This window comes from Chiloscyllium punctatum, chromosome 30 (genome assembly GCF_047496795.1).
Source record: "Chiloscyllium punctatum isolate Juve2018m chromosome 30, sChiPun1.3, whole genome shotgun sequence".
In the NCBI taxonomy this organism is placed as follows: Eukaryota; Metazoa; Chordata; class Chondrichthyes; order Orectolobiformes; family Hemiscylliidae; genus Chiloscyllium; species Chiloscyllium punctatum.
The window spans coordinates 54,128,731-54,145,139 of record NC_092768.1 but is presented as its reverse complement, the minus strand read 5'-3'; the positions used below and the strand labels follow the sequence as shown (position 1 = coordinate 54,145,139).

The window sequence follows — 16,409 nt, the reverse complement described above, 5'->3', positions numbered from 1 at the left end:
CCTATTATTATTGAAATGGTCTGGATAAAGAAAAACTCAATGTTTCAGACCGAAACAAAAAAGTCATTGTGTCCCCATGCCTGTTCTACCATTCACTAAGATCATGGCTGATCTGACGTCCAAAAAGCACTTTTCTGCATTTCTGCCTGACTTCTTCACTCCCTTAATTATCAAGACTCTACCTATATCAGATTAATGGACCACATGAGTCTCGAGTTACAAACAAGTTCTTTTAATATTTTTGATTTTCAGTTCTTGCATGTCAGAATTATTCAGCAATGTGTATTCACAAAGAGAGATGTTTAAAAGTTCAATCTTGGATATAATCGAGTAAACTTTGAATGAAAACTACACGAAATGTTATTCTAAAGTATTTGTTTAACCACCTGATGCAAAGAGAATTACTAACGGATTGGATGTTGCTGTTTGTTGCAGCTAATTTGATCACCATCCTCATTCTCTCTCGTGGAAAGTGTGGCCTCTCCAAATGTATAACCCATAATCTCCTAGCAATGGCTGCAGCTGATCTATTGGTGCTGATATTCGAAGGGATTTTGTATCAGATTAAGGAAGCGTACTTTCCAAATTCTTTTCTGAACTACACACCTATATGTAGTCTCAATCTGGCTCTGCTTTATGTGTCCATTGATTGCTCTGTCTGGCTAACTGTGGCGTTCACCTTTGATCGATTCATTGCTATCTGTTCTCAATCACTCCGAACAAAGTACTGTACGCCAAGAAATGCAGCTGTTGTCTTAACAGTTGTGTGTGTTCTAAGTGTTCTGGAAAATGCTCCAATCTATTTTATATATGAACCTCGGGAAGTCGTTGACAACGTACCATGGTCTTGCTATGTCAAATCAAGCTTCTACGTCTTAACAATTTGGGCAGCATTTTTCTGGTTTGAAGCAATTTTGACCCCATCTGCACCGTTTGTGCTGATCCTTCTGCTCAATGCTATGACCATCAGGCACATTGTGCTCTCCAATAGAGTGAGAAGTGAACTCAGAGGAGTGAAAAGTCACACTGATCCAGAAATAGTGAACCGGCGGAAGTCTATCATTTTACTGCTCGTTATATCTGGTACTTTCATAACGTTATGGATGGTATTTTTCATATGTTTCTTGTATGTTCATTTTACTGACGCTCAATTTTTAGAAGCAAATTATGAAGATCCATTCACCATTGCCGAACAATCTGGTTATATGCTTAGGTGTTTAAGTTCATGTGCAAACACAGTTATATATGCAGTATCACAACGCAGATTCCGAGATGAATTGAAAAGTTTGATTAAGCAACCCGCCTATATCATTACCAAATTATTGAAGTATTGCTTTACAGTATGAAACCCAATGTTCATCCTTGTGGAATAACAATAGTTTCTCAATTGTTCATGATGCACTTGTATCTCTAGAAGAAGTGACGACTGTCAGTCGGCTTCAAGATCTGCAATGACATAATACAATATTCAATATGATATTTGGTTTCTGACAATCTAACAGATTTGCATCTCCTTCACTTTGGCCTTGACGATATGTCCTAGAATGGAGTTTCATCAGTAACAAGATATCTCAGTTCCTTAACATACTATCAACCAGACCTAAATAAATTGTAAGACTGCAGCTGGGCAGCACGCTGGCTCAATGTTTAGCACTACACCGCGCAGCGGCTGGAACCCAAGTTCGATTCCTGCTTCCAATAATCTGTGGAGTTTGCACATTCTCTGTGTGCATGGGCTTGTACTAGTTTGCTTCCACAGTCCAAGATATTTGCAATTGAGGTGAACTGGCCGTGCAAAATTGTCTCTAGTGTTTGGGGATGTCTGAATGAGATGCATTAATCAGACGAACTGAAAGGATAATTGAGTTGGAGAATGGTTTCTGGTTGGGTTGGCGTGAACTTGGGCGGAAGCACCTGTTTCCAACTGTAAGGATTCTATGATGAAAGTATTAAACACTTCATTGAGTATTTGTAAATAACTCTGATGAACATTGCCATCAGTACTTTGCTTATAATGCCCCACCTGACCAAAATGTACATCTACAGTAATGTCATATTTTTGCACTTGGCTCATATCGTTCTAATACTTTACTGTCCATGCATTTGTCCAATTGTAGTTTAAATGTTCTTAATATACCCACCTCAACCCACTGACAGCTCATTTTATACGTGTAGCATCTTCTGTACAAAAAAAGTTAACCTTCAGGGCCTCTTATATTATTTCCCCTCTTACCTCAAAATGATGCCCTCTCCTCCGTGATTCCCCAACCCTGGGAAAAAGACTAAGTGCATTCACCCTATCCACGCCTGTCATGATTTTATACACTTCTATTAGATTTCCATCAGTCTCCCATGCTCTAAATGAAAAAGTACGAAATTGTTGAAACTCTCCCTCATCCTCAGACACTTCAATTCAGGCAATACCAATGTAAATTTCATCTGCACTCATTCCAGTTTTTTTTCCCTGTAACAAGGTGACCAAAAGTGAACACAATGCTTCAAATGCAACTTCATCAACGTCTTGTACAGTTACAATTTAATTTCCCAACTTCGAAACTCAGTGCACTGACTGATGAAGCCCAGTGTGCCAAATGCCTTCACTGCCCTCTGTAACTTTGACTCCACTATAAGACAACTGTGAACCTCAACTCCAATATCCCTCAGTTCCATGACATTCCATAAGACCCACCAATTCACCATGCTGACCTTGATTAGAATTTCCAAAATGCAAGATCTCACTTATCCACATTAAATTCCAATTGATTTTTTTCTACTGTGCCCTTCCCCCATTGATCGAGATCCTGCTGCAATTTCAGATCCCGTTTCTCCTTTGCTAGCTTACTGTCATGAGCAAAATTAAAGCAAAACATCTATTCATACTTTTGCAGTCTTTCTATAAGTATTTGCGGTAGAGAATTCTCGATCTCTGAGAAAAAACATTCCTCTGCTTGAAGCATTTAAATGGGCGTCCTCCTGTTCTGTGGCGATGTCCAAACTATCAAAACTCTGCACCACCACTCCACCAACCTCCCACCCCCCCACCCCCACCACACACCCCAATACAGAATCGTAGAGTCCAACTGCACAGAGACAGGCCTTTTGCTCAACCTGGTCCATGCCAAAATGTGCATTGACGCTAACTTCATATCTTTCTGCAGTGCATTCCTGTATTCCCTTTTTTCATCTAGGGATTCCCTTGATCTCAACTGCCCTATATCTGAGACATACCGTTTTTATTTTCTGGTCAAAGCCTCAACATCACTTGTCATCCAAGGTTCCCTATTTTGCCAACCTTGCCTTTAACCTTCCCACGAACATATCGACCCTGAACTCATGCTGTTTCACTTTGAACAGCCTCCCACTTGCCAGATGTCCGTTGGCCTGCAAACAAACTACTCAAATCGACCCCTGCAAACTCCTTCATAATTCTGTCAAACTTTTGCCTTGCCCCAATTTAAAACGTGAACATTTGGATGAGTTCTGTCATCTCCATAACTACTTTAAAATTAATAGAACTATGGTCCCTGGTCAAAACGTGCTCCCCCATTACCATCTTAGTCAACTGCCCTACACTATTTACCAAGAGTTGATCGAATTTTGTCCCTTCCCGATTAGGATATTCTATATACTTGTTGAGGAAAATTTCCTGAATGCATTTAACACCCCATCTAAGCCCTTACAGCTCTGGACGTCCCAGTCTGTGTTAGGGAAATCCCCGATTATGATAAGTCTTCTCAGTCTTCCTTTAATTCCCATAATTCCAATCATATCACATCACATTCGTATTTCTTAGCTCCACCCACGAAGCGTCACCAGATGATCCTTCAGTTATTTCATCTCTGTTTACAGCTGTGATATGTGCCTTTGTCAAGAATGCAACTCTCCCTCCATTCCTTCTACAACCTCTGTCCTGCCAAAAGCACCTGTACCCTGGTACATTAAGCTGCCAATCTTGTCCCTCCCTTAGTTATGTTTATGTAATGGCTATAATATTCTAGTTCCAACTTCACTTCCACAAGCTGAATTCATCTACCTTTTCAATCAGCCCACTTGCTTTGAAAATAAATGAATTTTGATTCTGTAGGCATTCCTTGCAACCTTTCGTGTTCCAGCTTGACCAATCTTGTCATCATACTATTTCTGATTACTGAGCCTCACACTTGCCTCCCTACTGTTGAGGATCCCAATGGCCTTGCCAGTCTAGTCTAAACCCTTACTCGCAGCATCACAATACCTGGCCGCCAAGATATTGTACTCTCTCCAGTTGATGTGCATCTTGTCCCTCTTGAACAGGTCACCTCGTCTGAAGAAAATAATCCAATGATCTAAAAATCTGAATCGCTTCCCCCTCACCAATTCTGCAGCCACGTATTCATCAGCCATATCCTCCTTTCTTACCCTCTCAAGCACTGCGGAAAGCATGTTCTTGCCTCCTAACCGTGAAGTTCTGGCCTCAGTATGGACTTGGACGCACGGCCTCAGAGATCCTTTGGCCTAGCATGTAAGTCTCTCGATAGCCTGGAAAGGTGATCGCCTAACCTGGTTCAATGGCCTCTCAGCCTGACAAGGGCAGAGTGGTGCGACACTGCGTGAACTGGAGGCTGAGATGCTGGCATTTACAACTTTGGTAGAAATGGTATTTTGAATATTTTGTAGGCTCCATAGAAAACACTTTACTGAAGTCCATGTATATAACATCTATCGCTCTTCCCTTATCAATTAACTTTGTCACATCTTCAAAGAATTATATGATTATGGTAAAACATGACCTTCCCTGCACAAAAGCATGTGGGCTATCATGATTTGATAATCCTCGAAAGGTGAACCCTTAGTCTCGATGAAAGCAGATGCCTATTGATCTCTCCCTGTAGATCAAACATTCTGCTTGTGGAAACATCCTTGTCAATCTTTTCTGCACTTTTAAGTGTAACAACTTATTTCATACAGCAGGAAGACCAAACCCGAAAGTAATATTCTCAAGACGGCCTCACCAATGTCCCAAGACAACTGTAAAATGACTCCACAACTCCCATTCACCAGTATTTTCTTCCAAATGGGAGTAAATCTTCTATGCATTCAGCTCTGTGTGTGGGTGTTGGGATGAAGCATGAGAACATTATTTCAATGAGCCAGCACACACTGCAGCACAGAGGAGCTACGGAGAACAGAGAAAAATCATCTCTCCGTTTGTATTCAAAAAGGACGGGTACCCAATGAACACAGTCCACCTTTTTCTCAGTAACAATTCTGATCAAGCAGATAAAACATGTCCAGAAACCCAAATCCTCCACATCAAAGACATCTCGGAAATGATTGCCAGACTACTAAGACCCCTTGGCAGCATGGTAGCCCACAAACCACCAATACACTTAAACAGCAGCTCATGAACTTGAAAGACCCTATACACGCAACAAGCAAAACTAATGTCATTTACAAAATACCGTGCAAGAACTGTAATTTTAATTCTAATAATAACTGTAACAACAAAAACTATAATAAACACTACTTTGAACAAATAGGCAGAAAAATCGCCATCATGATACATCAACATCAACTAGCCACGAAAAGAGATGACTCACTGTCAACTGTATCTTTATATATAGATGAGGAAGGACACCACTTCGGCTGGGACAACACTAGGACAAGCCAAACAGGGTCACACACTAGAATTCGTGGAAGCATGGCTTTCCAACTGGAACTCTATCAACAAACACAGTGACTTGGACCCGATTTACCACCCATTGAGAAAAGGACAGGAAATGACATCACCACTGAAAATGACATCACCACAGCAAAATGGCATCACCAATCCAAGGAAACCTAAACACATAAGTAAAAAGTGATCCATACCACCAGTGCTTCACTGGAGGCTCACTGAGGATGTTATCCAGATTGGTGACAAAACATCCGAAAACAAACCTTTCAGTTCAGCGAGCCAACTCACATCCAGAACCTCAAACTGAGCTACAAATTTTGTCAAAACTCGTTAAAGGAAAGTTTTAACTCACGGACATAGTCAGAATTGAAGGAATAAACAGAGAGCTGGTTATTCACAATATGTTATGTGATATGAAATCCAAAATAGCGATCATTATGAAAGCAGTTCGTGAACATAACCACTTTCAGGTATAAAAATTCAACTTTATTAATGTCCGATGCAATGCTGAAAACATCATATGTTCTGGAAAATATCAGTAGTGTATTGAAAAAAAGTTCCTACAAAACAGCTCACTTAATTACTTTGAGATTGCAAATTCTTCAGAGGAATTGTGAACAAACAAGGAGAAATAAGGTTATAAAACAGCAAGGCAATCCTTATACATTCAGCAAATGGTCTTAGTGGAAATTTATCACGGTTAAAAAATTGATTAATTGACATGCATGACTAAAGCAGTCGGACGATAATTGTAACTAGAATTTTCAGGTAATGGAGGACATCAACAATAAAGGAGAAGATGACTTAAAATAAAGTGTTGAAATGCACAAGGAAATGTGAAAGGAAAAGAAAAAGATCCCAAAAATGTATTTATACAGCAACAAAAATGGAAGCAAGCAAAAGTGAGGCCTGCAGATGCTGGAAATCAGAGTCTGGATTAGAGTGGTGCTGGAAAAGCACAGCAGGTCAGACAGCATCCGATGAGCAGGAAAATCCAGAGGAGATGACTAAAAATGGAAACAGCTCTTTCTCCTGTGCACATATAGTCCATGTATACATCTGGGAAATAAACCATTTGATCCAACTCGTCTTTGCCAACCAGATATCTGGAACTGCTCGAGTATTATTTGCCAAAATTTTGCCCACACCCCTCTGAACACTGAACAATTTTGCCTACTTGTACCATCTCCTCCGCCAGCCTGTTTTGTACATGCCCCACCCCTTAAATGAAAATGTTGCCCCTCAGCTCCTTTTTAAATCTTTCCCATCTCAACTTAAACCAATGCCCTCTAGTTTTGGATTCATCTACCCTAGGAAAAAAGACCTTGTATATTCACCATAATCATGCTTCTCATGATTTGATAATCCTCGAAAGGTGAACCCTTAGTCTCGATGAAAGCAGATGTCTATTGATCTCTCCCTGTAGATCAAACATTCCGCTTGTGGAAACATCCTTGTCAATCTTTTCTGCACTTTTAAGTGTAACAACTTATTTCATACAGCAGGAAGACCAAACCCGAAAGTAATATTCTCAAGACGGCCTCACCAATGTCCCAAGACAACTGTAAAATGACTCCACAACTCCCATTCACCAGTCTGTCAATAAGGAACTCCACATTCAAGGAATCATGCATCTGCACCCTGAAGTCTCTTTGTTTGGCAACACTCCACAGGGCCCTCCCTATATTTACTTATCTACTAAAATGCAATACCTCTCATTTATCTAAATTAATCACCATCTGCCATTCCAATCTTTAAAAAAAAACTGCCAGTCTTTGCCCCATTGTCCATCTAATCAAGGCCCTGTAGTTCTCTGAGACAAGCTTCGCTCGCCACTACAACACCATTTTTTGTGTCATGTGCAAAATTACAAACCATACCGTCCGTCCCCAACAGCCCCTCCTCATCCCGCGACATTACATCAGCATTTACAAACTTAGACCGGCCACAAATACTTGATCCAAACCGCTGGTAACTGACATTGAGTCTTTAAAAAAATCCACTCTCACCACTGTCTATCTCCGACCATCAATCCACATGAAAGTAATCTGAAAAAAAAAACAACTTGCAAATACTGAGGGAAATAAACATTGGGACATTGCATTGTACTAATTTTAACAACCTGGAAAATAAGTATAAATATCAATATATTGAACTCAATGTTGTTAATCCAAAATAGATGTTAAAGTGGGAGAGATAGCAAAGACAAATGCAATGCCACCAAACACCTTCCAGATCATAGCAAGGCTTTGTCATACAAGAGAGACAATTGTGGTGGTTAATGAGGAAGATGACATTTTTTTAAAATGACGAGGGCCACACATTAGTTGAGGGGTAAAGTTGAGGAGAACCCTTCATAGTCACGTCAGCTAAGGGGTAATTGAACCCACCCTACTGGCTTCAGTATGTATCGCAAGACAATGGCCAAGTAAACTGTTTTATCCACGTGCAAAGAATAAATAAGGAGAAACCAAATTGGGGCAATTTTTTTTATTTTTGTATTGATCAAGCTTTGACATTTAAAAATTTAAGGTGTGTTCCTTCACCTTGCCCGTTAGCTTTACATCTGTATGTTGAGTTTACAGTAATAACTAAAATGTTACATGAGTTACCTGCAGGTCCCTTGTCCTAAAATTGGCAAAACAGAAGGCAAAGTTGATTAAGGAGGCAAATGGGATGGTTGCCTTCAGTCGGACAGAGTACAAGTACCAGAGTTGGTAAACCATGTTGCAGCTTTACAAAACCTTCATCGAACGGCATTTGTATATTAAGTGCAGTTCTGGTGGCCATACTAACAAAATGAAGTCGAATCTTTGAAGAGAGGGCAGAAGGGTATCGAGGGCATTGGCAAAGAAAAACGCTTAAAAAGATGAGGATTGTTTGTACTGGAAAGACAGCGGCTCAGAGGAGACCTGATAGAGGTCGACAAAATTATGAGAGTCACAGATATAGAGGCGTATCAGAGGCCTTTGCCCGGGATTAAAGTTTCAATTACAATGTGACACAGGTTCAAGGTGAAAAGGGTTAAGAAGCAAATAAGGACAGAAGGGTTGGAATTTGGCATTGTTCGGGCTTGATGATTGACACCGGCTTGGATGGCCAAAGGGCCAGTACGTGTGCTATACCACGTTTTATTCTTCTGTTCTTTTAATAAATTCTTATTTAATTCGTGAATGTAGAGGAAGACATTACTACATTAAGTTTCGGTCATTCATAGAGTTATAAGGTCATAGAGTGCACAAAATGGAAACAGACTCTTTGGTCCCCGTCCATGCCGACCACATATCCCAACCCAATCTCATTCCACCTGCCAGCACCCGGCCCATATCCCTCCAAACCCTTCCTATTCATATACCCATACAAATGCCTCTTAAATGCTGCAATTGTATCAGCCTCCAACACTTCCTCTGGCAGCTCATTCCATACACGAACCCCCCTCTGTGTGAAAAGGTTGCCCCTTATGTCTCTTTTATATCTTACCCCTCTCACTCTAAACCGATGGCCACGAGTTCTAGAATCCCCGACCCCAGGGAAAGACTTTGTCTATTTACCCTATCCATGCCCCTCATAAATTTGTGAATCTCTATAAGGTCACCCCTCAACCTTTGACGTTCCAGGGAAAACAGCCCCAGCCTGTTCATCCTCTCCCATAGCTCAAATCCTTCAACCATGGCAGCATCCTTGTAAATCTTTTCTGAACCCTTTCAAGTTTCACAACATATTTCCGATAGAAAGGAGACCAGAATTGCACGCAATATTCCAACAGTGGCCGAACCAATGTCCTGTACAGCCGCAACATGACCTCCCAACTTATGTACTCAATCTTCTGACCAATAAAATAAAGCATACCAGCTGGGACAATATTTCCTACATACAGTATAAATATACCCATGTATGCAAATTGCTTAATTCTGTCCCATATGTTTCTAAGCCTTAATTTTGTGTAACTATTGCTTTTACACACTTAACTTAGAGTTCAGGTGCATGGTTCTCTGTTGGTGGAGCCACAGGTAGAGAGGTCAATGACTGGCCTGCATCAATCAGGGCATTGAGTGTCGAAATCGGGAAGTGATTTTGCAGTTCTACAGGATTTTGGTGAGGCCACACTTGGAATCTTATGTTCACTGTAGGTTACCTTGCTATAGGAAGGATGGTATTTAACTGGAAAGAGCACAAAGGAAACTTACGAGAATGTTGCCAGGACTCAAGAATCTGAATGAGAAGGGGAGATTGGATAAGCTAGGACATTTTCCTATCGAGTGAAAGAGACTGAGGAGGCATCTTATAAAAGTATGTAACATCATGAGAGGCAGGGATAGGATAAATGCACTCAGTCTTTGGGCAGTTGACAACTACAGGGCATCAGTTTAAGGTTACAATAGAAAGAATTAAATAGAACAATTAGTAAATCTTCTTTGCAAAGAGAGTGCTACGTATATGGAGTGAACAGTCAGTAGAAGTTGTTCAGGTGGGTAAATTAACAACATGCAAAAGGCATTTCGATAAATACATGAATAGGAAAGATTTAGATGAATATCGACTAAAGACAAGAAAATAGTGTCAGTGTAGGTGGACATTTTGGTCAGCACGGACCAGTTCCTGACCAAAGGTCTTGTCTCCATGCTTTCGGACTCTATAACCCTATGACTTCGTGTCGTTTCCAAGGTCAACTGGAGCATTTGAATATTTGACAAGTAGGTTTTCCTGTTCAGATGAGCTTATTACCATTTATCGTTGGTTATTTAAAGGGGTGCACAACAGTTATGTGAACTAACATGAAATGGTCCAATCAGCAGTTGCGAAATACCGGGGAAAATCTCTATGCAAACTGAAGAATGTTGATGCATTTTATGGCGATTAATTCTTATCTATTCATTTGAAATATCATCGCTAATTGTGGCAAAGGAGACAGAAGTAAAATTTCAGAGTAAGTGAGTTTTGAGAAGATTTGTAGCTCAAGTTGAGATTCTGGATTTATGTTTGTTCACTAAGTGGCAAGGTTCATTTTCAGACATTTCATCACCATACTAGGTAACATCTTCAGTGAGCCTCTGTGCGAGATGTTGTTGATGAATCCTGCTTTCTCTTTATATGATTAGCTTTCTTTGGGTTGGTGATGTTGGAATGACATCACCACAGGAAATGACATCACCAACGCAAAGAAACCCAAACATAAAAATAGAAAGCAGGAAATCATCAGCAATGCTTTGTGCAAAAGCTCACTGAAGATGTTACCTAGTATGGTGATGAAATGTCTGAAAATGAACCTTCCAGCTCAGTGAGCATACCGACATCCAGAACCTCGAGTGGAGATATCTCTCCACTCCTGAGTCTTCCAAGCTCATTCCTGATGAAGGGCTTTTGTCCGAAACGTCGATTTTCCTGCTCCTCGGATGCTGCCTGACCTGATGTGTATTTCCAGCACCACTCTCGTCTTGACTCCAAACTCCAGCATCTGCAGTCCACACTTCTGCCATGGTGATGAAATGACAGAGTAATTTATCTGCAGTCCATATCTATTCTCAGTCTCACTCTGGTCACCTTGTCTTTTTCGGGGAAGCACAACAACAACAAAATCATCAATGCACTTTGGAAAACATGAAGAACAGTTCCAGGTATATTTATGTCACAATTACTTACAGATTACACAAGAAGCATAATCTATTAAAATGTGGAATATTCAAGGTTTTGTTGTGGTTTGCAAAGGAAGGGATCATGTGTTATTTAAATCAAACTACAAACTTGAAACCTGTATGCAGGGACCCAAGGTAGTTGATGACAACAAAATGAACAATTAAATATTAAGTAGCTTGCAAAAAATTTGGAAAATGAGGGAGCAATGTGAGTGATGTTGTTAAGCTGCTCGTCCTATTTGTAAACGTCTAAAGTATTTGAAAACTTTGCTGGCCTGTATCTGGATTACATCACTTCGTTCAGCATTCAAATATTTATTAAACATTGCGAAGTCCACTATGCATTGCAGATGATCAGACAGCTGGTCTTCCACACAGAACAAAGTTACTGAGGGAATGGAATAGTGATCACACCTATGGGTTGCCACGCATGTGAGTGAAATACGGAGAATGTATGCAACAGAAGATTGGCGAGGTCCTCAATGAATATTTGTCCACTGTTTTCAATATATAGAAAGATTTGGGAGCATGTGGACGCGAGTGGTGAAGTCTCAGCTACAGTCTATATAACAATAGACGGCGTGTTGGATGTAGATGGATAAATCTTTTGCTCCTGAGCAGATGAAATCAGGAAACCTGCACAAGGCTAGAGATGAAAGGAGATGCGTTAGCACTGGACGATACTTTTGCATCATCCTTGCCACGGGTGACGTCGCTGGTTGCAAACAATCACCTGGGAACTTTCCATGACGAAGTCTAACATCTTTGGTGGGGAAGCCATTTGAGAAGATTCTGAGACATCAAATTTACATGCATTTGGGCAGATAGGGTTTCATAAGACGTTAGTCAACATGGATTTGAGCATGAGAAAACATGCTTCACAAAATTGTGTGAATTGTGTTGATGTAGAAATCAGGAAGGTTGACAAATGCAGGGTGGTAGATGTAGTTTCTATGTATTCAGCAGGAGCTTTGATCAGTTTCTACATGATAGACCAATTTCTAAGGTCTACACGATAGACCAATTTCAGATGGAAACCGGTTGTTGTCGCGGGGTGGGGGGTAGTTTTGATCCATTTTTGCTTGGTAGGGGAAAGCAGAGGGTAATAGTGGAAGGCTGCTTGTCAGAATAGAAGCCTTTGACAAGGGGTGTGCATCAGGTGTCAGTGCTGAGTCCATTGCTGTTTGTTGTTTATGTCAATTATTTAGATGAAAAATTTGCAGTGTGGAAGATAATCAGGAATTGCAGCAGGTCCTTGATCAGCTGAGGACGTGGGCCGAGAAATCACAAATGGTGAATAATATAGGTAAGTGTGAGGTCTTGCATTTTGGAAATTCGACTCAAAGTAGGAGCTTCATGGTGAATGATAGGGACTTATGGAGTGTAGTGGAACGGAGGACTTTGGAATTCAGGTGCATGGTTTTCTGAAAGTAGAGTCAGAGGTAGACAGGGCAGTGAAAAAGGCTTTTGACAATCTTACCTTCATCAGACATTGAGCATTCAAGTTGGGAAGTTATGATGCAATTGTACAGGATGTCGGGAAATTGAACTTGAAGTATTGAGTTGTTTGGTCTCCTTTCTGTAAGAAGGATGTTATTAAACAGGAAGGAGTGCAAGAGAAATTTACAACGAACTTGCCAGGACTCAACGGTCTGAGTGATGGGAGAGGTTGGAAAAGCTGGGACTATTATTCTTCAGAGCCTGGGAGACTGAGGAGGGATATTACAGATGTGTATAAGATTAAATGAGGCTTGGACAGGGTGAATACAGTCAGCCTTTTTATCCAGGGTTGGAATATCGAGGACGAGAAGGCATGAGTTTAAGTTTACAGAAGACAGAATAAAGGGAACCTCAGATTCAATTTTTTTTTTCACACACAGTATGGGACACATATGGAAAGAGCAACCAGTGGGAGTTGTTGAAGGGAGTACGTTCACATTTAAAAGCGTTATGGATCAGGCTAGACCCTGTCAAAAATATTTCAAGAAGGTAGCATAGAAACAAACTTGACTTTATCTGAAAGGCAGTTCTAAGGTGGGTGGTATTCCACGGGTGATGCAGCTGGACAAACCCCTCTGCTTTAAACAAACAGAATTTCTTTACACATTACACTTGGAACACGAACAAACAAAAACAGAATTTGAAATGACATAACTCATTTGAAAACCTCACCAACCCTATCGCAACTTCATTCAGCTGTTCGAATTCCCCAACATGCTGTACACTCACCCCTTAGCAAAATGTAAATTCAAATGCAGGTTCGTACAGGCCAGCGGACGCAACGTTCAAAGAGAGTTCAGAGAGGAAGCCAGGCAAGTACCGCCTTTTCAAGCATGAAACCTCTTATTTCTGCAGTTGCTTTACTGCTACCATTAGTTTTCTCTGACTGCTTGCTAAAACTAAAACCAAAGAAGAAAGATGTCCTGAACGGTGAGAACGGGATACTCCAATTTAATGTTTGAAGAAGTATTTGCTGACAAATGGGAAACTCTGACTTTATGACCCCTTCTGGAAAAAAAAACAAAAACAGCATAACCTTGTTCAAGAGGCATCATCATCACACCACCCCCTTAAAAACTACCACAATATACAAACATGGCTTCATTTTCAAATCACTTCATCTTACACTGTTATTACATGACAATTCATATGCATTATAACTATGCACACATGCTTTACGAATTCTATTTCAGTGTGTTTACTCCTGTCAGCGAACATGCCTATTTCTCATTCAAGTCTCGAAATTGTGTTGGTCATCACGTTGTCTCACCCTGCTACGTACACAATATTCAAATTGAATAGCTACAATAATAAGCTCCATGCAAACTGTATGGAACTGTATGGAACTCTTGTCCTTACATGTTCACATGCTTTTAAATGTTCACCTATCGCTAGCAGTAATGCTACCACTCTATTTCCTTTTGCAAAATTGCAAGATTTTGATTTCTTGTCTGCTTCCTGTTTCATTGTATGCTGTGACATGTTTAAATATGGTCTAGCTAACTTCCCTACTCTATTTACCGGTTCCCTAAAATTTGACACATAGTTCAAATATCTGGTCTCTGAATTCTGACAGAACAATTTCTTCTTAATCAATTTTAATGGTCATGACCAAAAGCGAATTCAAATGGACTGAATTTGGTCCATTCATTTCATGCATCTCTGATTGCAAAAAGTATAAACAGAACTCCTTTATCCTAATCATCTGGGTAGTCTTGACTATGAGCCCTCAACATGGCTTTTAATGTCTGATGCCACCTTTTGGGCGTTCCCTGCAATTCTGGAAGGTACTTAGTGGATTTGCATTGTTTTATTCTTAACTTGCTTGAATTATTTTAATGTAAATATTGATCTTTATCTGATTACATTTCTGTGGGTAGCCCATATCTAATGAAAAATTTGAGTAACTATTCTCCAATCCTTTTTGTTTAGGTATTGCAAATTGGAATGGCCTCTAAAAATCGAGTGGACACATTCATTGTTGATACCAAATACTGATTCCCACTTTTTGTTTTAGGTAGGGGTGTGACAAGATCACTTAAGATGCCTCTGAAAGGTTCCTGAAATGCAGGGATAAGTATTAAAGGATCAGACTTTGATTAATACTGCCTGTGATTTTGTTTTCAATTTCCTGACGTGTATGACATGTCTCGCAAAGTTAATTACATCCTTCTGCAGTCCAGACCAGCAAAAATTATTTGATGTTTTAGCTTGTGTTTTCCTTACACATAAATGATCCATTATGGTATTTTATGAACGATCTGCAGCGCCTTCCTCTCTATATCCTACAGGAAATACGAATTGATGAACTTGCATCCATTTCTCATTTGCCTGAATATGTGATGGTCTCCTTTACCTAATTGAGATATACAAGCTCTACAGTGTGGAAACAGGCCCTTCAACCCAACAAGTCCATACCGACTCTCCAAAGAATAATCCACCCAGACCCAATCCCCCGATTGTATCATTACCCCTGACTAATGCCCTGAACCTTTATGTCCCTGACCACTATGGGCAACTTTCGCACAGCCCATTCACCTATCCTGCACATATTTGGACTGTGGGAGGAAACTGGAGAACCCGCAGGAAAGCCACGCAGACATGGGGACATGGTGCAAACTCCACATAGAAAGTCGGCCGAGGCAGGAGACGAACTTGGTCTCTGAGCCACTGTGCTGCCTTCATCATTTTTAAAATAATAGCGCTGGGGGATACACTCTGAATTCTACTTCAGTATTTTTTTAATGCAATTGCTTCAGCTTTTTTGCCTTTCTGTTGTAAATCGGTTATTTTTTTCTGAGTGACAGATATTCACTTTGTCCTCCACCTGTTAGACTCTTGTCCCAATCGTTTGAACAAACGTAGCCTCTGGTAATTCAACTTCACCTTCTTATCAGTACTCTTTGATCTCCCTTCCTGTTTAAGGTGATGACTTTGTGATCTTTTTAGAACATTGTCAAGAAAAATCCCAGGATACTCTTCCTGTAGTTCCTCAGTTACCTGAACGTCCACTGGCTCTTCAACCAACAGTAAATCACACAGCAACATGTATCCCAGCGATAAGAAAGGACAAATTGTATTCGAGAGTTGAAAGATTAGTTTACTTACAGTGTGGAAGCAGGCCCTTCGGCCCAACAAGTCCACACCGACCCGCAACCCACCCACACCCCTAACCTAACACTATGGGCAATTGAGCATGGCCAATTCACCTGACCTACACGTTTTTTGAACTGTGGGAGGGAACCCACGCAGACACGGGGAGAATGTGCAAACTCCACACAGCCTGTCGCCTGAGGCAGGAATCGAAACTGGGTCTTTGGCGCTGTGAGGCAGCAGTGCTAACCACTGTGCCACCGTGTCACCCTTTAACTTTCCCAGTTTTCTCCACTTTTCACGAGACACTCTAACCAGTGATGGGACCAGATGGAGTACAAGACTGAGCAATTCGAGCATATGCAGATCAACTAGCAGAGTTCTTCTCGAACATCTTTAACCTCTCCCTGCTTCAGGTCACTGCACCTGCCTGTGCCTAAGAAGATTCATGAAGCATGTATCAATGATTAATGCCCAGTGGCCCTAACTTTGGTGGTCATGAAGTGCTTTGAATGACTGGTCATGGC

General features: G+C 40.7%; 1 protein-coding gene across 1 annotated transcript; it reads left to right on the top strand.

Moving 5' to 3' along the window:
* The first annotated feature begins 512 nt into the window (after positions 1 to 512).
* Positions 513 to 1,346, top strand: LOC140455606 (probable G-protein coupled receptor 139). The gene has a single exon (XM_072550521.1). The coding sequence runs from the start codon at positions 513 to 515 to the stop codon at positions 1,344 to 1,346; it is 834 nt and encodes a 277-aa protein (XP_072406622.1).
* Positions 1,347 to 16,409: the final 15,063 nt, after the last annotated feature.